At 47.1% G+C, this 26,078-nt stretch overlaps 1 protein-coding gene across 2 annotated transcripts in view; it reads right to left on the reverse strand.

Annotated features, from left to right (window-relative positions):
- IQUB (IQ motif and ubiquitin domain containing) overlaps positions 1-26,078 on the reverse strand; it is a 66,681-nt gene that overhangs the window by 40,222 nt on the left and 381 nt on the right. Inside the window, exons 2-7 of one of the 2 annotated variants that reach the window (XM_075558615.1) lie at positions 22,198-22,637; positions 21,825-21,959; positions 20,759-20,920; positions 20,496-20,668; positions 20,007-20,162; positions 13,505-13,715 (exon numbers count right to left, since the gene is read on the reverse strand). In XM_075558615.1, coding sequence (XP_075414730.1) covers positions 13,505-13,715; positions 20,007-20,162; positions 20,496-20,668; positions 20,759-20,920; positions 21,825-21,959; positions 22,198-22,633 — 1,273 coding nt within the window. In that variant the 5' untranslated portion in view covers positions 22,634-22,637. The remainder of the gene's footprint in view (positions 1-13,504; positions 13,716-20,006; positions 20,163-20,495; positions 20,669-20,758; positions 20,921-21,824; positions 21,960-22,197; positions 22,638-26,078) is intronic. The other variant, XM_075558616.1, reaches the window with a different exon arrangement.

Consider the following 26,078-nt stretch of genomic DNA (forward strand, 5'->3'; position numbering starts at 1 on the left):
GGGGGGTCAGGAAATGAAGGCAGAGAATGAAGCTTCAGGCGACATATGCTGGGGGCCCAGCAGAAGAACACCGAGGAAGAATCTTGTGGCTGCCAGGAGCATGTACTGCATGGGCTTCCTGCCAGCTGGCCCGCCTGACAGTCTCCCAGAGGGGTCCCCAACTCCATTGTCCTCCCTCTCGTCCTTCACAGGGATCCAGTGTTTGTAAATGCGGCGTGCACCGCTACCGTGCTAGGCTGCTAGCCAGATATCACCTGGTTCTTCTAGTTCACCGCTGGACCTTTGGAAGCAAGGTCTTCCAGAGAAATCAGCCCTGGGAAACCCCGTGGAGCGCAGCCCTGTTCTGACGCACCTGTGGGGCCGCAGGCCTTGGAGTCAAGAAGATCATGGCAACTGGGGGTTTTCTGAAGACTCAAAATAGGAGATGGATCGGGCGGTCCCTGTCCCACTGCCTTCCACAGGGCAGAATGTCCGCTTCTCTTTCCTAACGTCCTATACTTTTCTCCATGAGGGTGCCAGGACGCCCTCTGGGAGCATCTCGTCTCAACGCTGGGTAACTTCTCATTGCTTAAATTAGGCACCGTATGCTTCTATTTAATAAAAATGTACTTTTCCACGGTTAGAGTCCAGACACAATTACTTGTTCATCAAGTTGCAGAGATACTTCCGGATATCTTACAGCTATCTATAATTTATATAACTAGAAATTACCTTAAGTAAAATGTCAGATTTACTTTACCACCAGAATCTGTGCCCTAGATCTCTGAAGCCACATGTTCCGGTTCCGGCCCTGCTCTGCGGCAGCCCTGGAGTCTCCTGGTTTGATCACAGTAGTTCTTCCTCCTCTACAATTTTAATTTAAAATCATCCCAATCGGGTCAAGGACTTGCCAGTCATATTCTTTACGAGAATCTACGCTAGCATTTCCTGGGAATACATTATTCAGATACTGTATGGCTTGGTCTGTCCAGCAAGAGGACTTGTCCATTAAAAAGCTAAATTGTGTTCAGACTGAAAGGATAGGAAATTTAGTAGCTAAATTATGCCATGTGAGCTTGGGAAATCCACGATGGCTGAGTTTGTCATTTAAGAGTAATTTTAACGGCCAAAAGGACTTTTTAAAAATTATAAGGTCCATATACTAAAAAGGCACTGTACGGATGAAGAGAAGTGCCATTTGTTGGCAGAAATAATAACCGAAAATACTCATTAGTCCTAATGGGATTATACGGATGTTTCCCAAAAGAGCAAACAAAAGCTGAATGGTAGTGAATCCTAATTAGTACGCCTGTTCCACTTCCCAAAATTACATTGGAGACCTTTGGAACCTGTAATACATGTAGGACACATGGGTATTATTTAAGATCTCCTGGCAGCCTCAGCAAGCGGTGTACTACACTCCTAGCGTATTACTAAAATCCTGGCTGAGTCTGGAGCTGGGCGTGTAAGTGTGCATTCAAATGAATTCAGACATATGAGGGGCTTCAAGAAACCTGTGGAGGAAAATGCAATGGAAAGGTTTCCGAATTGGTTCATTCAGAAAAATAAAATAGAATTTTCCCACAAACGTTTTGAAGCCCCCTCATAGGCGACATCTATAGCTACAAGGTCTTTATTATGTTATCCAAGTTTTTTTTCTGGGAAATAGTCTTAGACTTGGATTTTACATGATTAACACGGCATTTTAAGAAGGTAGAAGCACACTGAAAAGAAAAGCGCACAAGCATCCTAAGTGTGGGTGGGAACAACCTTCGTTTCAATACGATTCTCTCCTAGCCGAACAATCTCCCTATGAATCCACAATGAAAGTTAGTACGAGTGGAAGCAGAAAGCCAGAGGGCCTCAACCACTAGCAAGGGACGGAAAGCCAGCACCGGGGCAGTGGGCAGCACTGACCTCGTATCCCATCTGGCTGTCCCCCAAGCACTACAGAAAGGACAGTGGGTGAGAAAAGGGAGCAACCCTCCCTTCTCATAAGATACATGTTTCCTAAGGATGACAATAAAACTCAGTTTAAAAACTGAAATGCCAATAACTAGCAATTAAAAAAAAGAAACATTAACAGGATTGGTTATTTGGAAAAATAAACCTATTTTGTTTCTTTAAACCTCTCTCCTTGATGGGGCACCGGTGGAGGGGGGCATCTACTTTTTAGGGTTGGTCGTAAAATGAAAAGACAGGACTCGTATCTGAAGTCTATGGTCATTTAAACATTCCTGGGATCTGAAATGATCATTTCCAAATAAGAGCTAACACGAGATCAAAGAAGACACACAGATGGGCTATCTTTGTACTTTGGTGTGTTAAAATGTGCATCACAGACGGGAAGCCTAAATGGGGAAAACCCATCAAAGTTCAGGACAAAAACCCAAAGCTAGCTAGCCTACATTCCTGAGATTAAGTAGATGTTCGATCAGAACTCCTTGGAATCGAAGCAGACCGTAGAAGAAAGAAGTGGCTGAAGAATTCACTGTGTTGGTAAAGTGAGCTCTAGAGTTCCCGTGAATCAGCCTGCCTGAAAGACAACTAAGGTGTTAGGGGGCGACTGCAAAAAGAGAAGGCATATGGCCCCTTCCTGGGTGGTCCAGGGAGCCCTGCTCTGAACTCGTCCGCGCTAGACGCTGACAACCTGGACTCCATAATTTATTTGCAGGCTGTTTGCCGCAGAAGCCCATCATCAATCAACAAATTAGTAGATTATGCCTGCGATGGCACTTTTGTCTGAACCCATATGCTGGAACTAATGGCTCCTGCTCTGAATCTTAATGGAAGGTCTTAGCACACCACAGAAGAATTTTTCAAACCTGGCAAAATGATAAGTTAGGCTCGTGTTTAGTGCCTCTTTAAACCGTAATTTCCATGTGCGCCCATCAGAGAGAACCAAGCAAATCGATGAAAAGCAGAAGTGCCAGTAGAGCTATGACTTACTAAGGCACAGAACGTGAGCAGATGCAAACTAACGAGGTACTCACACAAAACGTACACACACGTGTCTGTGGATCCTGGGTGGCATCATGGCTAAGAGTGGGGCTGCCCACCTCTAGGTCAGCGGTTCAAAACCACCATGCACTTCCTGGGGGAAAGATGAGCCTTTCTACACCCAAAAAAGAATCACAGTCTCAGAAACCCAGAGAGGCAGTTCTACACCGTCGTGAAAGGTTGCTGAGTTGGAATTGCCTAGATGGCGGTGAGTTTGAGGCTCTATTCCTAGGGGAGGACATCTAACGTGTCAGACCACACAGGGTCTGTCCAAATATCATCTACATTATGTCCTCTCATGATCACATGAAATGCACAGGGAAGTTGCCGAGCAGCCAGCCGTAGCTCTAGGGCCAAAAGGAAGGAGGTCACTCTGAGGACAGAGGTGTGCCTGACTCAAGCCATGGTATTTGCAAACGCCTCCTATGCGTGCAAAGATCAGACCTTCAATACGGAAGACTGAGGAAGCAACGATGCGTTTGAATCGTGGTGCCTGAGATGACTGCTGTGAGTGCCTGGACTGCCACAAGACCAGGCAGGTCTGTCCTGGAAGAAGCGCAGCCAGAAAGCTCCTGAGAGCGGAGATGGTGAGGCTTTCATGTCATGTCCTCTGGACATGTTTCCAGGAGAGACAGCTCCTGGGAAAGGGACATCATTTTGGGTACAGTAGCGGAGCAGCAAGAGAGAGGACGTTCCTTGACTTGATGGACTGACAAGGGGCTGCAGCAATGGGTGCAGGCCTAGCAACAATGGTGAGGATGGCGCAGGACTGTGTGGGGCTTCCTTTGACTCCCGGGCACCTAACAACAACAATACTAGTAGCTCTGTCACCAAACAGCAGAGTAGAAACTTATGTGGAAAGTTCCCATCATTAAACAGCTTGAAAAAAATAACCAGTACTTTCTTTAAAGCAGCATTACTCTTCAGGAAGGAAGGAAACGCCGAGGGTCAAAAAGCAAACACAAGAAACAGGAAAGTCCTTGCCCTGGTACCAGGGGCCAGTTAAGAACCCCCAGTCCTGCCTCTGTGCCCGCAACCTTCAATGGAGGTTCTCGGCAGCGCAGGACGGCAACAACAAGAGCACACACCAAAAAACCCACATTTCCAAAGTATCTCTATGCAAACTGGGAAGTCAAACTATGTTTATTCACAGCCAACCTGACATTCTCTCCACGGAGAAAACCCAATAGAATCTGCCAAGGAAATGCTGGAACAAATGCGTTTAGCAAGGCTGCAGGCTACAAGATCAATGCAAAAAAAAAAAAAATCAATTAAATGTGTATAGGATAGCAACAATCAGAAAAGGAAATCTGTGTATTTTTAATATCACCTAAAGTATCATAAAAAAATACGAACCACTGAGGAGTAAATCTTGCATAGGGGAAGAGTCTCTGAATGCCCGTGTACTGCAAAGGATGGAGTATTACTGAGAAGAGTGAAAGCATCAGGGAGAAGAGTAAAGGGCACATTGGGAGAACGAAAAATCTCTTGCAAACGCATGCCTGCTTCCTAATCCCCAGGATTTGTAAACATTAACAGATATAGCAAGAGCAGCTATTAGACAAGGGACTTCAAAATAAGGATGGGGTCCTGGCGCATCCCGGGGGTCACTGTTGCCACCTCCAGGGCCACAGACATGTGGAGAATGGGGCAATGTGGGCAGTCCCTCAATATCAAAGTTAAAGCACCAGGCCCGGAGGGCTTCACTGGTTGAGATAACCAAGTATTCCCAAAACAGATGATTTTGAAACAGAGAAAAGATAAAAGTCATGAGAGAAAGTATTGTTCAGATTATTCATATATGATACAGGCTGTCATGAGGTGCTGCCGAGTCGGTGCCAACTCAAAATGACAGAATGAAACGCTGCCTGGTCCTGCGTCATCCTCACAATTGTCCTTAGGTTTGAGCCCATTGTTGCAGCCACTGTGGCGATCCATCTTGTCGAGGGCCTGCCTATTGTTCAATGCCAATCTTACGAAGAAGTAAAAATGTCAAACAGTAAATAAAACGTGAGCAAACCAAATGTCAAAATACATTAAGGCAGAAATACGCATTGCGTTCGAATTGGACTTTTCCCTGAAGTGTCTTTGCAGTACAGCATGCACAACGGCACGTATAGGGGGAGGAGTTAAATGAGTAGCACCTAACGTTTTAAAGGAACTAGCAGCAGTAGGGTTGTCTCAATCACTGTGGGGAAAGCACCGGCGTGCAAGCAACTGCCACTAAACGCAAAGTGACAAAAGGAACGCGTACCCAGGCATCGCTTGTGGCTGTTGTTGTCAGGGGCCCTGGCATCGCTTCCCACCCATCACGGGCCTGGGCACAGCAGCTCAGGAGGAACAGGAAAAGGAAGAGGAGGAACAGGAAACGTTCCAGGATTCATACAGCCTACAAGCATCTATAGCAAAAACAAGTGACTATCTAAAATATTACAAACAGAGAGCGATCCGCAGGATCTCTGCGGGGCAACAATGTCAGACATCTCTGGACTTCTAATGCTACCCGTGGGGCCCTCCCGGCCCAGGGGGCTAATGAAACTACAGCGGTCCCAGGACTGCACTCAGGGTTAAAGGGGAACAGCCAACAAACAGCAACTCACTGCCATCAAGTCAGTGCTGACAGAGAGTGACCCTGTAAGACAGGGTAGAACTGCCCCTGGGACATTCCCAGACTGTACCTGCCAACAGCAGTGGAAAGCCCTATCTTTCTCCCAAAGATTGCTGGTGGTTTCGAACTGCTGACCTTTTAGAATACAGCCCAATGCATAACTACTGCGCCACCAAGCCCCCTTGGGGTTAAAGAAAGGGTCTCCAACCCCAAGAAAGCCTTTCTTCCTTTCTTTTAAGTGGGTCATGAGAGATGACCCTTAATCCATGGATTAAGCAGATCCTGGAAAGCCCAACAACTCCCAGTTCACCATCAGGACATTCAGGTCTTACAGTGCCCTCAGCACTGGGGGAAACTGCCAGCGCTGGATGGAAGTGTCCGCGTGCCTTCGGCACTGGTGCTTCCGTGTGTTCAACAGCCACACGCGGACAGAAGGAAATGCAAGAGATGGAACCGAAGGCGGTGTTAGCGGCCAACAGTAGCCCCGGCGCCAGAACTGGGGTGAGAGGGCCACGCCAGACAGTGACCGATGGACCCGCTGCCAAGAACAGGGTGCCAGTGCATCTTGGTGAGGGCCCTCTACTTTACCCAGCACGATGGCCTCTTCCGGGGACTGATAACACACCCAACGTATGTGAGACCTAGTCTTGCCTTCCTCCTTCTAGGGAACCTGCTGGCTATACTTCTCCCAAGATAGGCTGCTCTTCTGGCAGTCCGTGGTACTGTCCATATTCTTTGCCAGCGCTGCAATTTGAATGCATCAATTCGTCTCCTGTCTTCTGTGTGCACTGTCCAGCTTGCACACGCAGGTGAGGCCGTGGAAAACCCCCGGCTTGGGTTGCCTTGCTTGCATCCACAGTCAGTGTTCATGGAAGAAGGAGTCGAGAAATAAAGCAACACACTGCCTTGAGCAGACCTGCTGCACGAGCCCTCTGTAAAGTGTTGAAGAGCAAGGATGTCGCTCTCAGACACAGGCTGTGCCTGAACACGGAAGGAATCAGTAACCAGAAATTACAATTGGTTTGAAATCACAAAGCTCACTGAATAAGCATAGCCTTCTCTAAACCATCATTACTATCACAGAAGCATGACCTCAAACCACGGACGCCCCTAGAAGAAAAATTAAGCCAGGGCTCTGTAAGCGATACATTAAACAACATCTTACTGGTAACTGATGTCTTGACCTTCCAAACTCAGTGGGTTGAAAGCATGAAATGGTGTTATTTCTTACAGTCACTGTGTTAGTCTGGTACTTTAAAGAAACAAATCCACAGAAACTCATGTATAAGAGAGAGTTTTATATAAAGGGTAAGACCACATCAAGAAAACATCCCAACACAGTGCTGTCCAAGCCCACTAGTCCAACATTAACCCATATGTCCTACACGAATCCACAAAGTCCTCCTCCATCTCACAAAATGGACGCAATGATGCCGACTTCAGGAGGAAAGCCGAATCAGTGAGTGTGTAAGCATCTCAGTACTGGCAGGGGTCTCCACACAACTGCTCCAGCACCCAGAGCTGCATCAGGGTAGGTCCATATGGCTTCTCCTCAGGGATGTCTTATAGGAAGTGAGCCTTGCCAGCTGAAGCAGGGAACTAGCTAAGCCAGCTACTCTGGTCCGACCATCAGAAAGCAAGAGATCTGAGAACTCAAAAGGCGAGGTTCACTGAGCCATTTATCCCTCTGCCCTACAATTAACCCCACGTGTGTTTTTGGCCAGATTGGCACAATAAACTAACTACCTCAGTCACTTTGAAGAATTCATCCCCAATGACTCCTTTCACTTCTGTGTTGGCACCCTAATTCTTCTTAGTAAAACTGGTCAGCAGGGTTGGGTTGGTAGCCGGAGCCTGTAGGGTGACTGGTCTCCCTTCTTGGGTATTCCTTCAGAAATACATCTGTCTCCAATTACTTAGACTTAATCCTTGTTCAACTACTGGCCCTAGAGACAATTCCAGATTCATCGAAGGATCCATACGCAACAAGAATTTTTTTAAAGACATAAGAATCACAAATTGCTGCTTGGAGATCATCTTGACTTTAGCAAATTACATGAGTGGGTTTGAAAAACTTAGGGAGTAAATGGAATTAAAATTTAATGGGCTTTTTCCATGAATTTTCGGAAGCCCTCTTGTATGGTTAAAATGTGTTCTCATAAATTGATTTCATTTTGTCATGAATTACAGAACAATAACAAAATACTACTGCCAGTGACTGGATCCTGGCTCACAGCAACCCTGTAAGCCAGAGTGGAAGCACTCCCCAGGTTTTCGGAGGCTGTACACCTTCACGTGGGCAGAAAGCCTCATCGTCCCCCTCTGTGGCTGGAGGGTTGGAACGGCCCACCTTGCAGGTATCACCCCAACACATAACCCATTATGCGACCAGGCTCCTTTTGCATGACCAGAAAGGGGTCCACGAGAAAACATTTTGGTTTTGAGTTGTAGTTCAAGCTGCAATTGGGCCACAAGAGGGCAGCAGTTGCAAAAAACGGGGGCTAGACAGATAAGAAAGGAAATAATGTTAGCAAATCGAAGAACCATATAAATTACTGAACTTGTGAACCAGACGCTCTAATCATGATGAAACAAAACTGCAACAGGATGGAGTCTGGAGTTCTGATGTAGAGTGTCTGGGCTGGAAGGAAACCAAGAGATGTCTGTCGGAATCAATTGCACTGGTTCGTTTTTGTCTTTTCCCACCTAAAACCTGATGGTGAGGATGTGCTGGTGAGGATGCTGTGTGCTGGACCAGGCGGTGTTTCATTCTAGGGGAGGGGGGGGGGGGGAGAGATAGCTACGGGGGGGGGGGGGTAGAGAGATAGCTATGAGTCTAGACACACTCACCAGCCCCTTAACAACAGCCACGAAACTCCTGTGCGTGGACAGGGGCGGCGCGGTGTGGCCCTTCTGTAAGCCAGCAGTCACAATGATAATCCTGCCCACACTTTTCTCAAGGCCAGCAGCCCCATTGTTGGATGAAGGACAGCAGGGACAGGCCTCCTGTGACAGCGGTGCAGCAAGGACGTGCTGGGGACAGCCCATCTGACATAGACAGAAACGTGAAGAGGCTACTGAAATCCCTCAGAGCCCTGCCCCGGGCTCAGGATGCTAGGCATTCTCTCTCCCCTCTCAGGAGGACCTGCAGTTCCCCAGTCTCCGGTATACCGATCAACATCCACCCTCCTTGCTTCCCCACCTGCCTGTCCCAGCCAAATCGGCTCCAACCTGCCATTTGAGGGAACAAACTGGGTGTCCTGGGGTTGGTCGTCTGAGATGAGGCTGGGAGAGTCACCAGTCCTCTCTGGAGCTGACACATGCAGGTCCTCTCTGGAGCGAACCCTGAAGGTCATCAATAGCCAGTCCCGGGCCTGGCTGCACCTCCAGGCTGAGATCTCGGTGAGTCCCCACGCCTGTTTCTGTGGTGCTCTGGAACCAAGACACGCTGGAAGGAAGTTGTTTCCAGTCAGTGTGGAATGGGGTGGGGAGGGCAGAGGAGAGGGCCTGGGAGCGCCTAGTTTCTTTTCAGACTGAACAGGGCTCAGTCTGCTTGTCCCGCGAGTAGGGTCCCATCTGGCTTAGCGGAGCCGGAGCCGAGTCAGCCGTGGGAAACTGCCACCAGCGGTGCCCCGGAGAAGGACAAGGCCTTCTAGGCTCCTACAGAGTGAAGGCCTCACGAACCCCCAGCCGCAGATTGACCCTGTCCTATGGGTCCCTGTGCGTCCAGATCAACTCCATTGCCATGGGAGGTTCAGTGTCTCGCCTCGAGGCATGTGGAATGAGTGTCATTTTATTCCCGCTGGGCTTCTTTGTGCTGCTCCTGTTCTGATTTTCGGTTGCGTCGCCCCTATGTATTCCGTACCTTCCCTACAACTGTTTCCAGGGGCTTCCTTTTTCAGACACCTCGGTGCAGCGGGTTCCTTTCCCTTTGCAAACGTGTGGGCCAGCGGCAACTGAGAGCAGGGCGTGGCCGCCACCTGGTGGGCATGCACGGGATTGCATTTCTGAAGGTTGTGGGACGGAATTGTGATTTTTGCAGGACATCAGAGGCCATTTGTTTCACAGAAGCAAGCCCATAGGGCTCCAGGACTGCTGCTAGAGACACCCAAGGTACCCCAATTTAGTGGGTAAGCCAGTGTATACCACCACCACCACCACTACCACCAATGAGAAGACAGAACTAAGGGCCAATGGAAGAAAGGAGGGTGTGCATTCTATGTAACCAGGCACACTACCTACAGACTGGGCGGCCGGAAACGTGGCCAGCAAATAGGTCTTACAAGCGTAATGCTTCCCTGCAAAGTGAATTGCCGTGCAAAGAGGGCCACAAGCGGGAAGAGTGCTGCATGTCATTACAGCGAAGCAGAAACCCTTTCGGGCGGCCCGGAACTCTCCGACAGGAAGCTTCTGTTGATGCCCCTTAGAAGTTGCTGCAGACGCGGGGAGCCTCTGCTCGCCCAGTGCCGGCTCCTGGCTACAGCCCTTTCCCCATGTGGGGTGAGTTGAAGCGGAGGAGGCTGCTGGACCAGCAGCGGGGCACTGAGGATGCCCACGGCCACAAGGGTCAAGACAGGACCAACTCCACACACCACGGAGGGCTGGTCTCCTCACACCAGCCAGGGAACCATTTCCAGCTGCAGAGTCAAAGGCAGCCAGGTGGGGCAGTCCCCCTGGGGGGCGGGGCAATACCAACGGGGTTGACCAGGGAAATGGGCCCAGGGGAGGCCGCACAACTCTTTCCTCCTTTGGGTTTGTGCAACTGAAAAAAACAGCCTCCCTTCACACTGTAGTGACTCCCAAAAATGGACGAGCTGTTTGCTTCCACTTCTGCTGCCTGCTGCCGCCTCGGCAGAGAACATTTAAGCATTATGAAGTACCTTTCTCACCTCCAGAGAAAGGCACGTGGCTTTGGAGCAGGTGGAGGAGGAAGGGGACTGTCTCCACCAATGAAATCCAAATGATGAGGTCAGGTGTGCTGAGATGACATGGGGCTCACACCAGGCCACGGGACTAATGAAAATACACCGGTACCAAGACTGTGTACTCATAGAGTTAAAGGGGGAAAACCCAACAAACTGCCGTGGAACCATTGCTGACAGAGAGTGACCCTGTAAGACAGGGTAGAACTGCCTGTGACGTTCCCAGACTGTACCTGCCAACAGCAGTGGAAAGCCCCATCTTTCTCCCAAAGATTGGCTGGTGGTTTTGAACTGCTGACCTTTTAGAATACAGTCCAATGCATAACCACTGTGCCACCAAGCCCCCTTGGGGTTAAAGAAAGGGCCTCCCACCCCAAGAAAGCCTTTCTTCCTTTCTTTTAAGTGGGTCATGAGAGATGACCCTTAATCCATGGATTAAGTAGATCCTGGAAAGCCCAACAACTCCCAGTTCACCATCAGGACATTCAGGTCTTAAAGTGAATGTTTCGCCCAGCACTGGGGGAAACTGCCAGCGCTGGATGGAAGTGTCCGCGTGCCTTCGGCACTGTTGCTTCCGTGTATTCAACAGCCACACGCGGACAGAAGGAAAAGTAAGAGATGGAACCGAAGGCGCTGTTAGCGGCCAACAGTAGCCCCGGCGCCAGAACTGGGGTGAGAGGGCCACGCCAGACAGTGACCGATGGACCCGCTGCCAAGAACAGGGTCATTGGGCGCATGGATGCACAAACAAGAAAGGTACTCAGTTGCAGGCTGCCAGTTACAGGCCTGACTCTAAGGGAGTGGAAAGCCTTGTCCTTCTCCTGAGGAGTGACTGGTGGTTTCCAACTGCTGATCTCATTGTGGTTAGCAGCCCAACTTGCAGAGGTTCCTGAAATACCTTGAACCCCTACCCCGTGTTCAAGAGCCCTATAAATTCGCTTTCCCCTCTCTCCTGGGGGAGGCAGTCTCAGGGGGACCCTGGGTCCCCACTGTCTCCTGTAGATCCCTGTGCCTGAAACCTCGTAATCAAGTAAAAGCAGCAACCCTCTCAGAGGGACTGGCTTCTCTGCAGCAGGCAGCTCTGACCCGCTGTTTGGGCTCACGCTGACATGAGATACATCTACTCTGCTCCAATGCAGACATTCTTGATAAAGTTACTCGCTTTAGAACAAATTGCAGGGCTTTGCACTGTACAAAGCACTCTCGCACATGCCTTCTTGTGCCTTCTGCACTCTATAGGGCTCTCTGTAGGAGACATGCCAAAAAAGATGAAATCCCTTTCGTGGATAAGGGCACAGAGGCAAGCGGAAAGGAGTGAGCATCTTTTCCAGGTTCACAGCACTGAGAAGTTGGAAGCGGAACCTCATCCGGCAGATTGTGTTGTCTTTCACGGTGGCCTGTTAACCCAGCGTCCCTTGGGTCTTCAACTATGAGTTTTGGAATCTGATCAGAACCCAGTTCTGAGCCAACAGAACTTGAGTCTTATGCTTGCCGGTTTGGCCTCACTGACAGTGAGTGCCCTCTGTCGGCCTGCTGATACTTCAAAGTACTGTTTGTCACTGCCTGGCAGAGAAAGTTCAAGAAGAAACGATGCTGGGGAGCAGAGAACCGCTTTCCAGAGGTCATGAGTCGGACAAAGGGGACGCAGCATCCAGGCCTATGATCCACTTGCAGACGGGCTGCGGGCCATCGTGAGCACTGCTGTCTTGCCAACACTTTCAGCCGTCACTCTGCCGGGTAGACCCGGTCAGGCTGAGATCCTCAGGAACTAGCATGGTGTTAGATTGCGATTTAAAGGGGCCCAATTTCAGACACTTAGAAATGTACGCAACTCCAGAGGAAAGCCTGACTTGGGTGACAGAAAAGAACACATAATGACATTCACACACCCATATGTACACAAGGCCAGAGTAAGAAAAGGTACTTAGATGACACTTATGGATAATCAAAAAGAGAGGTCTAAGAATATATTTCCTCGGATTTATTTTCCTGCTCAACTGAAGTAAGACGTGAGACTACGTCTTGTTTTTTAAAGTCCTGCATGTCATCGCGAGATGGCACGCGTAATGCCCTCACACAAGGTCTCCACTTTCAGGCATCCAGTGAGGTAGCTCACTCATTTGTGACCGCTCCTTCTAGTGTAGCAAGCACAGCGACCCAAGTAAGGGGCCTGGTGGCACTGTGGGCTAAGCATGTGACAGGAAGGAGCATGTGACAGGGTGCAAGTAGGTGCATTCGAAGTCCATGGGCTATTCAGGGGACAAACCCATGCTCTCCTGTCCATTCCAGCTAATAGAAAGCCAATAGGCGACAGTAGGAAGGTCCCTGAGGTTTCCCCAGACTGGCAGTCTCTCCAGGGGCAGACAGCCTCATCTTTCTCCCACGACATGGCTGGGAGGTTCAAACCACTCACCTTGCAATTAGTATCCTGGTGCCTAATGCACAGCACCACCGATTCAAATTCTATGTCATTCTCAAAAGCCTGAGTAGGGAATGCTTCATGTGTCCAAGCAACAGAAGCTATCAAGGTGTCAATGACTAGGAGACATGCTCTAAGAAATAAGATAAAAGTCAAGCGTGCAGAGAGGCACGTCATCCGCTGAGGAGCAGACTGAGACAGATGGCTGGCTGGAAAGATTAAATAACAATTCAACTATGCCCGTACCAATTCTCAAAGCAGAGAACTGAGAGGGATAATCATCTTATCTCCCAGGGACAAGGATCAAGTGAGAGAGCATATGAAAACGGTCACATCTGCTGGGCCGGGTGTACATTTTAACTATTAATTATGAATGTCAAAGTTTATCCGCTTCGTTCTGCCTTCATTCTTACTCCAATGGTAGGAAGTTATTTGTGTCTTTGGTACTTGAATTTGAGGCACAATACATCTTCCTAAAATAGCAAAGCCTTTCTTTTGGTAAAACCCACTTGCCCTACTCATGAAAATTAGTCATTCAAAAATTAAAATTTTATGCGAAGCCTGCATCAAACTTACGCTCCAGCGCGTTATAAAGGAGTTCAAAGTCTTCCCGTGCGTTAGGATTGTGCCTCCGGTAGTAGTCCATTGTCATCCACTCTTCTTTTTCCCTCTTCTTCCTTAGTTCTTCTTGCAATTCCCACTCGATCCTCAACCTCTTCTGTCTTCGTAACTCCTCAACAACCATTTTAGCATGCCACCGCCTGTAGTAAGTCTGTAACACTAAGACCTAATGTGAAATGAAGAGGAAACAAGAAGGGCTGTGGTGAGCTTTTTAATCGATGCAAAGAGGCAAGTCAAGATCGAAACGACCGAGAGCTGAATGGAGCATGAGCGGGAGCGGGGGACAGGAAGAAGATGAAGGGAAGTACAGGAGAGAAATAAGAGGCAAGGGCTATTTATAGAGGTATAGGTATAGGCACACAAATATATAAATTTATAATGATAGGGATATAGGTCAATGTACATGTTATTGATATGTTAAGTATTGATAGCAGATGGACTTTGGGCGGCTACTCAAGGCCTCCCTGAACACAAGAACACTATGTTCTCATAACCTGGCACTCTCTGATACTCACCTTCCGGACATGATCGCTGAAGACAACATGGGTACCTAAGCAAATGTGGTGCAGAAAGCTAATGGTGCCCGGCTATCAAAAGATATAGCGTCTCGGGCTTAAAGTTAAACAAGCAGCCATCTAGCAGGGAAGAAACAAAGCCCACATGGAAGAAGCACACCAGCCTGTGTGATTATAAGGTGTCAATGTGATCAGGTATCATGTATCAAAAGATCCAAAACAAACAATTTTATCAATGTGAATGAGGGGGGTTGAAGTGGAAACCCAAAGCCTATCTGTAGGCAATTAGACATCCCCTCACAGAAGGGTCACAAGGAAGGGATGAGTCAGCCAGGGTGAAGGATAGCATCAGCGAAACACGCAACAGCACTCTAGCTCAGCAGTTCTCAACCTGTGGGTTGGGACCCCTTTGGGAGTCGAATGACCCTTTCACAAGGGTCGCCTGATTCATAACAGTAGCAAAATTACAGTGATGACGTAGCAATGAAAATAATTTTCTGGTTGGGGGGGTCACCAAAACATGGGGAACTGTATTAAAGGGTGGCAGCATTAGAAAGGTTAAGAACCACTGCTCTAGTTCTTTAATGCTTCTTCCCTCCCCACCCCACTATCATGACCCCAGTCCTATCTTACAAATCCAGCTAGACCAGAGTATTTACATTGGTACAGATAAAAGCTCTTGACTTGACACATGGAATCCAGGACAGATAAATCCCTCAGGAACAGTAGTGGGAGTATTCATACCAGGAAGGAAAGCTGGGGGAGGGGGAAGGGGAGAATTGCTTATCAAAAGTTTTGATACACAACACACAGCCCTTAGGAGGATGAATAATAGAAATTTGGGTGAAGGGAGACAACTGGTGGTGTAAGATGTGAAATAAAAATAATAATATATAATTGATCAAGGATTCAGGAGGGTGTGAGGATGGGAGAGGGAGGGGGAAAAAAAGAGAAGCTGATACCAAAGGCTCAAGTTGACATAAAATGTTTTGGAAATTATGATGGCAACCTATGTCTAAGTATGCAAAATACAATTGAATTACGGATTGTTATAGGATCTGTAGGAGCCCCCCAATAAAATGATTAATAAAAATAAAATAAAACAAGCAGAAAAGATTTAAATTTCTATTCAGAAAAAAACAAACATTTTTTGAGTCTCGTTTTAATTCCAAGTCAGATATTCTCCATACACTAGAACCCAGAGCCCTTAAATACGGAATGCGGTGGCTATTTCACTGTGAAAGCAACCAACGACACATTCATGGGAGTTGCAGGGATTGGGAGGCGAGAGGGCCACTAGTATAATGCTTAACAGTGCAGGCTCTGCAGTACACTAGTTTGAATCTCCACTCTGCAGCGCACTAGTCATGTGATTTGGGCTCGGGCGCTTGCCTTCTTCTCATCTGCCTCCAGCGGTGAAGCAGTGGCCACAGTAGTAGGCATGCAAAGTGCTTAGCCTAGCGTCGGAACTCTCACAAACTCAAACCCAAACCAAACTCGCTGCCATCCAGTTGATTCCGACTCACGGCATCCCTGCAAGAGCAGGGGAGAACTGTCCCTGTGGGTTTCTGGGCCTGTAACTCTTCGTGGGAGTAGATAAGCCTCATCTTTCTCCCGTGGAGAGGCTGGTGGTTTCAAACTGCTGACCCGTCAGTTAGCGGCCCAGTGCATCACCACGATGCCACCACAAGTCCCCAGTAAATATTCATTGTTGTTATGAACATTCCTTATGTCTAGCTTCTCTTAGTTATCATTAGCTTAGGCTCAGGCTTATAACAACACTGGATTTCCCAAACTCACTGTGGCTAAACTATGTGGGAGTGCTCAAAGGCAGGGTGAGTCCAAGGGAGGCTTCAGAAAACAGAAAGGGGCTGATTTCGCTGTGAGGGCTACCAGTACGTCAAAGGGCACGGACGGGCACTGTACTTGACCCTCAGAGAGTCTGCGATACAGCTGACTGGGTCTGCCATGCAGACAAGAACTCAGGCTGGCTGCCACCTCCTCTTCCTTCACACTCAGCCTGAGAATCGCAGAAAATGTCCTAAGAACGATGCCGATAAAGAACCTGGATCACACTGAAAGGGGGCCCCCCAGGAATAAAAACTTTAAAGAACCCCCTCAAGAAAAGAGTTGGATGGAGTCAGATGACAAAGGACTCTTTAGCCCAAGCACACCCCAGCGAGGCAAGTTAGAGTTTTCAGAACTGACTCCAGGCCTGCTGTGAGCCCCTGAACGGAGGAATGCTCAGTGGGGTGACTGAGGCTTCAGGCGATTGCTGGATAAACATGAGAAACAGGCTCCTCTAAAACAATTTGGGAACAGGACAACAGGTAATTGGCACCCAGGCAAGAGTCCTTAATGTCCCCAAAAGCTGGGTGACACCCTGGATAGCTAGATGTTCCCCCTTATCCTCCCAGCATCAGCATCGTCCATCGCCTGCGACTGTGGGGGTCGGGCTGTGGTAAATACAGGTGCTGCCGGTATACCGAACGTCAGCCATGTAGAATTCCCTCCCTGAGTACAGAGGAACATTTGACAAGAGCCAACAAAATGGAAAGCTCCTCCCTCGCCGGAAGAGCAGTGGACGGGAAACAGAATCATTGAAGTGTCATTTCCCCAACCAGCAGTTTTAGCATCCTCTGGGAAACTACTAGAAATACAGGCTCTCAGTCCGGACCCCAGGCCGGAGGAGCCCAGGCCCGGTAGTGAGCTTTCCACACCAGGTCAGCCATTAGAACCCACTAGGTGGTCTGCTCCCATAAAGAGTCACCTTCTGGAAAACCAAACCACAGGGGCGGATCTACTCTGTCCCTGAGGGCCACTAAGTCAGGATGACAGGAGGGAGTCTCCACACCCATTGAATCAGGAACTGGGGGCAAATGCACTCATTTGTCTGTTAGCTGCAGTTCTCTAAGCACTCTGCTAGAGGAAAGCAAACAAGACCGGAGCAGCCCCGTCAACATTCTCAGACAGAAAGGACAGCTATGAACTCATTATAAAAGCACAGCAAAAGCTTGTGACAGCTAGAATTCTTCTTTTTATCCTTAAAAAAATGGAAAACCTCGAGACTGTGTATCAGCTCAAGTGCGGTGGCATGCGGCATCAAACACGCAGATTTAAAAGACAGATTTTAGCAGCAGTTGAGGGCTGGAGGGGCTTCCTGTTTGCGAACCCCAGATGCCAAGGACAGGGGAAGGAGAACAGCAGACTCCAGACGCAATCACTGTCAATACGCAAAGGGGCACAGGTCCTGGTCTTTTTCCTCCCATTGCCCAGGTCTCAGGCACACACCTTGACGTGGACGATACAAGACAGCTATGACGAAATATCTTCACGGGGTCAGCAGTGTGCACAGCTTAGCGCTCTGTGACAACAGAGAGAACAATGGCTGTTGGTGGGACAGGAATTCTACTGAATCCAGTCGACTGTAAGATTTGCAGAACAAAAGGGAATTCGCAAACTGAAAAGTCACTTGAGAAAACCCTTTAGAATGCAAGGTGAAGGTCAAAATAATTTCTTTTAAAAGAAAGAAAGTTTAAGAAGACAAGGAAGATTAATCCAGACATTCCCAAATAATGTCTGGTACAAGTGCCAAAAGACAGGGTGAAGAAAGTTGATTAAGGAAATGACTCAAAACAATTGTACAATTGTGATGGATGTGATTGAACTGTGGAATAATACGACATATGTATTGAATCCCAATTAACAATACAAATAATATAATTTTAAAAATAAAGTATTTCTAAGTCTTTTTAGTCCTAAAAAAAAAAACTAAAACAAGAATCTTTTCTAAATCGAAAGGAAGACAGGAGTTCTCAGACAGCAATAGCCCAACCAGTCTTGAACGCAGGACAATGAAGTTTCAACATGTCAGGACAAGATGGAAACCCTAAACGCAGCTTCCGGGGGAAGAAAAAGAAAAGAAGAAATGAGTAACGAGTTAACATCAAACCCTTCATCAGAAAGAGCTTCAAAGTTAGGAGGAAAGTTATTTTTCAAAAGAAGGTTGAAGCTAACTTTCGACACCCACACAAACTGAAATTCAAGCAGAAGGGTGTCGGGCAGTGAGGACTTTGATGGCTTTCCTCCTGGGAAAATCTCTGGGAGGGAATAAAAAACGTTCCAGCAGGGAAAATGTTCAAGTCAGGAGCTCTGCTGGTGTAGGTGTCGGGCTGTTAACTGAAAGGTGTGCAGTTTGAATCCATCAGCCGCTCTGTAGAGGAAGGTGTGGCAGTCTGCCTCCGCGAAGACGACAGCTTTGGAAATCCTGCTCTGTCTAAAGGGTGGCTAGGAGTTGGAATCAACTCGTGACAGGTGTCTCCCTCGGAAACAATACATCTGAGGGGGGAAATGATAACAGGAAGCAAAAATCTCACAAATAGGGATGATAAATGCATTCTGATTTTTGAAACGTATGTTCTATGAGTGAACACATATAACACAACAATCTGAAATCATAACGACATGCTATGTGTTACTGCTCTATGTTGTTGTGGTTGTCAGGAGCTGTCCAGTGGCTTCCTGCCCACAGTGACCCTGTGCCCAGCAGAACACATACTGCCGGTCGTGGACCAAGCTCCAAGTGTCCTAGTGCTCAAGTCCACTGAGGTAGCCCTGGGTCGTCCATCTCTATCCGAGAGAGCAGAGCAATCTTCACTCGCTTGCACGGAGGAGGGGACGAAAATTAAGAAAAATTCTTGACTTTTTATAAGGACATTATGGAGCTTATCTAAATACACACCTGATATGTAAATATTTCATGTGTTGAATTTTTAAGTAACCATTTGAAAAATAAAAGTAAAGAGTCTACTGCTTAGTGTTGAGAATGAAAGATGAGAATGAAAGATGAACCACATCGATACATTAAAGGAAATGCTAATAAATCAAGGGCTAATCAAACAATACGAATGACTAGCACGTGTACAACCACTACGGGAGGAAATGTGCTTCCTCAAACAACCTGGAAAAGGAATTCCACAGAATCCAGCAATCCCTGTGCTTGGTATGTCCCCTAAAGAAATAAGGATCGAAGCACAAGCGGCTACATGTACACCCACGTTCATGTCAGTACTGTACACAATCGCAAGATGGAACCAACCGAAATGCCCATCAGTTTGGATAAACGGTAAACCATGACACATACACGATGGAATGCCCTGCGTCACTAAAGACCGATGATGAAACTGTGATGCACCTCAGGACACGGATGGCTTCGGAGGACTTCATGCTGGGTGAAGTGAGTCAAGCACAGGAGGGCAAATGCTGTTATGGGACTACGGGCATTTTTGACAAAGCCACAGATAAAGGTTATCAGACCCAAAGAAACAGACTTCGATAGTTACCAGAGGTGGGAAGGAAAAGCAGGGGAGAGGAAGTAATGGGGGAGAGAGTTGACAGGGGTCAACTTGATGAAGGGACCATACTATCCGTTGACAAGGAGATGGCGGGCAAGCTAATGGGAGACTGACAAATTGCTGACGCTGGAGAATATGAAAATTAGGATCTGATACGTGAAGTCCCATCTAAATGACAATAAAAAGTTTTTTTTAAAAATGAGCAGTCAGAAGAACACACGGAATGAGATGGCAAGAAGGACTGCCAAAAGGATCCATAATCTCAACTGAAATCAGAATGAAATAAATACTCAACTGAAATAAATACTAAGCACTGAACTCCAACCGCTATGAACAAAAGAAACTTGATGAGGGAAAGGCTGGCTGAAGAAAACAGAACTTGGGATCTAAGGAAGTGTCTCCTTCATCTCGGGAGGAGACTGGAGGCAAAGACGGTTGTTATGCAGTGAAATGCAGCTTGCACCCACCAGGTCTTCTTGTCCAACGTAGTGAGGTTTGGGGAGGGACACACAGGCACAGACACGGCCACAGAGCAAGTGGCCTATCTACTCGATGCGTGGGAGTCAGCCGCAAGGGAAGCCTTCTTACCGCCTGCAGTCTTTCAGCGTGGTATTCCGCTGCTGTGAAATATTTTCCTGGGGTGACCAGCTTGTCAGTCATATTCGGCACATACACACCGATTTTAGTCATCTGTGTCGATGTTGTATTTACCGTTTGTAGGAGCTTTTTTCTCTCGTTAACTGTCTAAAGGAAAACCAGAAAAATTGAAACAAGCATCCATGATTTGCAAACATCCATGAATCAAGGACTTATGTTCCCACATATTTAAGTTCATGTCACTTATTACCTCAAAGCCAAAAGCAAGCTCACTGCCGCCTAGTCAATGCCGATACAGAGCCACCCTGGAGGGCAGGGTAGCCCTGCTCTTTCCAGTCGACAGCCCCGCCTTCCTCCCCTTACTTACTGCCTCCAGTACTGTCTAATTAGTTAGAAGAATGTCATTTGATAAACTCAGATTGTACAATGACATCTTGGTTGGATAGTTTCAGAAAGCAAAATGAAAAGTGCGCGTGTTACCTGGGTCTCCCTGCAAAACATGGTGTTTTTCACAGGAATCTTCTTGGGGAGAGTCTGCGTCCCAGCATTATGATATTCTATTCCTGATACCTTATGTCGGAATCCACCAAGAAATGGTTTGTGAAAGTCAGATTTCACAATCTCCACAGGTACCTCCTGGTACTGATCAGAGGCTGAGGAGAGAAGACCAAGATTGAACCAAAGTTCACCTAGGAAGGCTCTGCAATACTTGTATCCCAGATATGATATAGCAAAGAACTCACCCGTTTCTACTCTGACAGTTATGATTTGAGAACTTTTACGCAGTGCAGCTATTCTTTTGATGGGATATACATCTGGGTTTTTAGAAGTGATTTCTATTTGTACAACTGTCCGGGGCCTAATGCCATGATAGAGTAGGCTCTCGTGATTTTTAAGAATTATTCCTTGAAAAAAAGGATAGAGAAAGGTTACAGTACGCTGCATGACAAATAAATAGTGGGTGTGTATATGTGTATACGCATCCTCATTTTAAGAGGATCGAAAGCATCAAGGGTGCTGGGATGGAGGGATGTCAGTTAATACCAGATATAATGTCAATGGCTTCCACCTCTGACTGCAATGTCAGTACATGGATCTCCCCAGTGTGGAGAGTGCGGGGCAAGGAGGCAGCGGTATCAAGAAAGGAAACAGCATTCCTCACCACTTGGTAAATGCAAACCCGCAAAAGCCATGCAGCTCTGTAGACGTTGGAAATAGCAGCACACTCTACAATATGAGCAGAATCGCATTCTAAAGCTCACTCTAGAAAGAGCCAGGATGTATTCTATTGAAGCGTGGCCCATAACAACACTAGGGAAGTCTGATTTTCTTGTCAAAAACCAGGATGCTGAATGACAGTGGAAACCCAAATCCATTTGCAGGGTCCACACGTAGGTTAAGTCTCCAGTGAATCCCCTCTGGCCACAGCCAAGGGATGCGAATAGTCTTATTATCAGACAGAAAGCCTTGTAGCCTTAGAGAGATGATTTATAGTAGATATAAACCCCCCCCACCCCAAAAAACCAGACTCATTGTCATTGACTGAATGCAGACTCATAGGACAGGGGAGAACTGGCCCTGTGAGTTTCTAAGACTGTGACCATTGATAGGAGTAGAAAACCCTGTTCTTCTCCCTCTGAGCGGATGGTGGTTTTGAACTGCCAAACATTCAGACTGCAGCCCAGTTCAGAACCATTATACCACAGGGACTCCTGGCACAACTCTAAAAGAGCATTCAAACCATGACTGTCAAGGGTGCTTAGTCTAACAAGAGGCTCTTGGTAAGTTTCAGTAAGCCTCCAAACTTACCGGAAGATGTTATTTGCAGAACATCTGATGGGATACTTAACAAGTGTGAAAAATAATCCTTGAGGTGTTTAAACATGACTTCAACTCGAAAAGGCATGATAATTTCCTGGGCCACGGGAAGGAGCACAACTTTCACTGCAGATGAAAAGGAGGGGGAAGGACATGGGTCATGTACAGGCCGGCAAGCTTCCCTTCATAGGAATAATGGGTTAACGGGACTCGAGCAATGGAGCTCAGGGAGTTTTGTGGGTAAGAACAGGCAAGAGGCACCAAAAATAACACAGTAGAACTTTAAGACAACAAACAGACATGAAAACACAACCAGCCTTCAGAGAGAGGGAAGACAATATCTCACCCTCCCTATAGGCAATACCTGTGGCAGAAGACTCCAGCCTCGACGATTTCAAAGTCTCCCTAATCGTCTTTATTTCATCCAGAAAGGCCAGGTGGTTGACCGGAGGTGGTGAGGGGGGCCGCATCGGGTACTTGGATTTGGGTAAATCGTGCTCTTCCAGAGGAGCTGGGCTGGACGACCTCTGCGGGGGCCTCGGCGCCTCTGGCAGGACGGCTTGGGCATAGTCTCTTTCCAGGCTGCTGGAACTCTGCTCGCTCTGTTCACTTTGCCTCTCAGCCCACACCTTGCGCCCCCCACTGGACAACTGCCATTCTGGGACGTCCGGCTCCTCTGAGACATCGGACTCCGGAGGCTCGTCTGTGGAAGTTGGAATGTCGACAATCCCCGAGGCATCGCTGCTCTCCTCCGAGGTCTCACTCACAGGCTGAGCGCCAGACTTCTCCCGATGGGACATTCTCCTGAAGGCAGGGAGAAGGAGCCCACTGACTACATGCCATTAAGCGACTGGGGGCTCTCTCGGGAACCCACGGGAGGGAGTAAACCGTGACGTGGAGCAAGGTGGTCGTGGAGGAGAAGGTAAAGAGCAGTCAGATGCTGCTTGGGCTTTCCAGGCAGCACTGTCACAGAAAGATAAGAATCCAGGTGACCTCCATTATTGCTAGGCTGAGACTGTGCAACTCTTCTTGATATGACTGAACTATTGAATTGTGTGAACTGTTGAACTATTAATATGTGAGTGAAGTACCAATAAAACTTTATATATATGTATATATGCATATATATGTGTGTACATATTACTTAGTGTGTGTGTGTGTGTATATATATATATATACACACACACTAAGTAATCACTGTAAATAAAGAAGGTTTGCAGGCAGGCAGGGGATTTGGGGGTGGAAGGAGATTAGATGAGCATTCTATTTGGGACCTGGGATTCTACTGTACAACTTGCTTTTTATCTTAATAATATAGTTAACATATCTCCATAGAACATGTGATTCTGCCTCAATTGTCTTCAACAACAGTAGTTTGATGGCAGGGCTAAGCCACATTATATTCAACTGCTACCCTTGAAGAGACATCTCCACAGTAGCCAGTTTTTTGGAACTAAAAATAATACTACAACCAACACCTGGTACCTCCATCTTCTTACATGTGCATTAACTATACTGGTAACTATATATTACCAGAATTAGAAGGCATCAGTCAAAGGGCATGCACATTTTAATTGTTAGTAAGTCTATAAGAAGCACAGCAAAGATTGTAGACACCTGGACACAATGAGAGAGTTGGGGTTGGGAGGGAGAAGGAGGCAGGTGAAACTTGAAAGTCCTTAGTGTACTAAGGCCTGAAAATGGTCACTATGGATGGAGCATCAAGATGGGAGGGAGGCTGACTGACAACCTGAGATACGCAGATGATAACCTTGCTTTCTGAAAGTGAGGAGGACTTGAAGCACTTGCTAATGAAGATCAATGATTGAAACCTTCAAAATGGATTTCAACGCAACATAAAGAAAACCAAAATCCTTACAACTGGATGAATAGGTAACCTGATAAACAGAGAAAAGATTGAAGTTGTCAGGGACTGCATCTTTCTTGGATCCACAATCAATGCTCGTGGAAGCAGCAGTCAAGACATCAAATGACTCATTGTATTGGTTAAACCTGCTGCATAGGGCTTCCCTCTAAAGCTGGTGTGTCACAGTGAGGGCCCGCGGGCCACATGCAGCCCCCGAGGTAATTTTTTGTGGCCCACGATGCTCTAAATTAAAATGTAATGAGGGAATTGGGTGTATGGTATTGCCTTCATCTCCCCTAAGCGCTATTTTCTTCATAACATTTTTTTTTCTATTTTCATTTTATTTCAGAGCATCATGGGACACAAAAAGTTATCTTGGGGGCCGCCAGTTTGACACCCCTACTCTAAAGTGTTGAAGAGAAAATATATTACTTTGAGAATTAAGGGGTGCCTGATCCAAGCTAGGATACTTTCAGCTATTTCATATGCATGTGAAAGTTGAACGTTGAAGAAAAACCAAAGAAGAATCCATGCAATTGAATTATGGGCTGGAGAAAAATACTGAAGGTATCAAGGGCTGCCAAAAGAACAAAGGAGTCTCTCTTGGAAGAAGGACAGCCTTCTTAGAGGAAGGGATAGTGAGACTTCATCTCATGGACTGTGGGCATGTTGCCAGGAGTGATCCATCCCTGGAAAGGTATATCATGCTTGGTAAAGCAGAGGGGCAGCAAAAAAAATGAAGGTCTTTGTGATAGGTAGGTTTCTTGTGCCAACATGGCCAATGAACACATGTGGTATTAATTAATTGAAGGGCAGAGAGATAAATGGCTCGGCAAGCCTCACCTTTCTTATCTCTTGCTCTTTGATCATCGGACCAGTGTGCAGCTGCCTTCTTGTTCTCTGCCTCAGTTTGCAAGCTACACTACCTGTGGGACACCTACCCCACGGACTGTGTCGCTGTAATTTGAGGTTCCTTCCAGACCTGCTTCTCTATGCTACTGCAATATACGTCTCGAGCTGGGGACTGTCGAACCCTGTCACCTACCTGCCTTGCTGTTTGCTGCCTGTGGCTGGTTAGCCTGAATTGCTCTACAGAGGACTACCAGGCGGCCCTCAAGACTTCAGGGACTGCCAGTGTATTAGCTGTCTCACGGAAGTGAACTGCACTGAGCCATTTGTACTGCTTTATAGATTAACTGTTTATTTCTTATGTTATCTACTTATATAAATATATATCTATAATTATTAGTGTCCTGGTTTTGTTTCACTAGAGAACCCGGTCTAACATAGTCTTCAACAAGATGGGCTGACAGTGCAACAGGGCTGCAGCAGTGGCATTCAACACAAGAATAATCAGGAACCCGTGCCGTGTGAATTGCCACAGGTTGAACCAGCTCAATCACACCGCAACAACATAGATGGCTAAAAGTTTCCCGATGCCAGAGCTGGGCTAAAACACCTTTTGTTTCTGTATTTACACTAATTGCTCATTTCCATCAAATTTTCTTCCAAAAAAATAAGTACCATGAGATAACCCCAAGAACAAATGCCTTGCTTACTACCTTACACCTTGATCTTGTTTTATGTGAATCTTAATAATTAATTACCTCTTTATTGTGTGTACAAGTATTTCCCAGTGTGCGACTTTAGCATGATGTAGCTATAAAGCTTTTTCTTTTTAGGTGATGAAACGTACTGACCTTTTTGCTTATGAGTTTTTTTCCCCCCCGAATTTTAGGATATGCTTAGAAACACCTTCTCACAATGAAACCTAAACGCACACACACACTACACACAATGCGGCAGATCTGTGAATCTTGATAGAATATTAGCGACAACATATACAACATTGTTGAGTAGAAAAAACAAAGCACGGTGTTAACACTGTTAGGGCTACAACTACATATTCGTACTTACAGCTGCAAGAACGCCTCTGAGAAGTTGAACTGCGGGACTGGGGCTGGGACTGCGGTGGGCTGGGAGACAGGGGCAGGGGGACAGAGGGTGGGCAGGGGATTGGTATGAGTGAGGAAGGTTTCACTGTTCATTATTTTAATCGTTTGAACTTTAAAAAATAATTTACACGTATATGTATTACCTACTCAGTTGTGCGTTGTTTTTAACCTTAAAAATGTTTCAAAAAGGGAAAAAATGCCGTTTCCGTTATGATTGGATGCCAAAAAGCGCCCTCCTTCTCACATATAATGTATGACTTCACTTCTAGCTATGGAAAGAAACACCTGTGCAGTTTAAGTAGGGATCCAGCCTTGCCTTCTAACAAATGGTGGGGCTTTCTCGCGACCAAGACGGCGGGCTGAGCAAAATCCCGAGCCCTTCCGTGTAGTAAGGCCGGAGAGTCACCACAGTAGCTAAACGCC

Source organism: Tenrec ecaudatus, chromosome 9 (assembly GCF_050624435.1).
Source record: "Tenrec ecaudatus isolate mTenEca1 chromosome 9, mTenEca1.hap1, whole genome shotgun sequence".
Taxonomy (NCBI): Eukaryota; Metazoa; Chordata; class Mammalia; order Afrosoricida; family Tenrecidae; genus Tenrec; species Tenrec ecaudatus.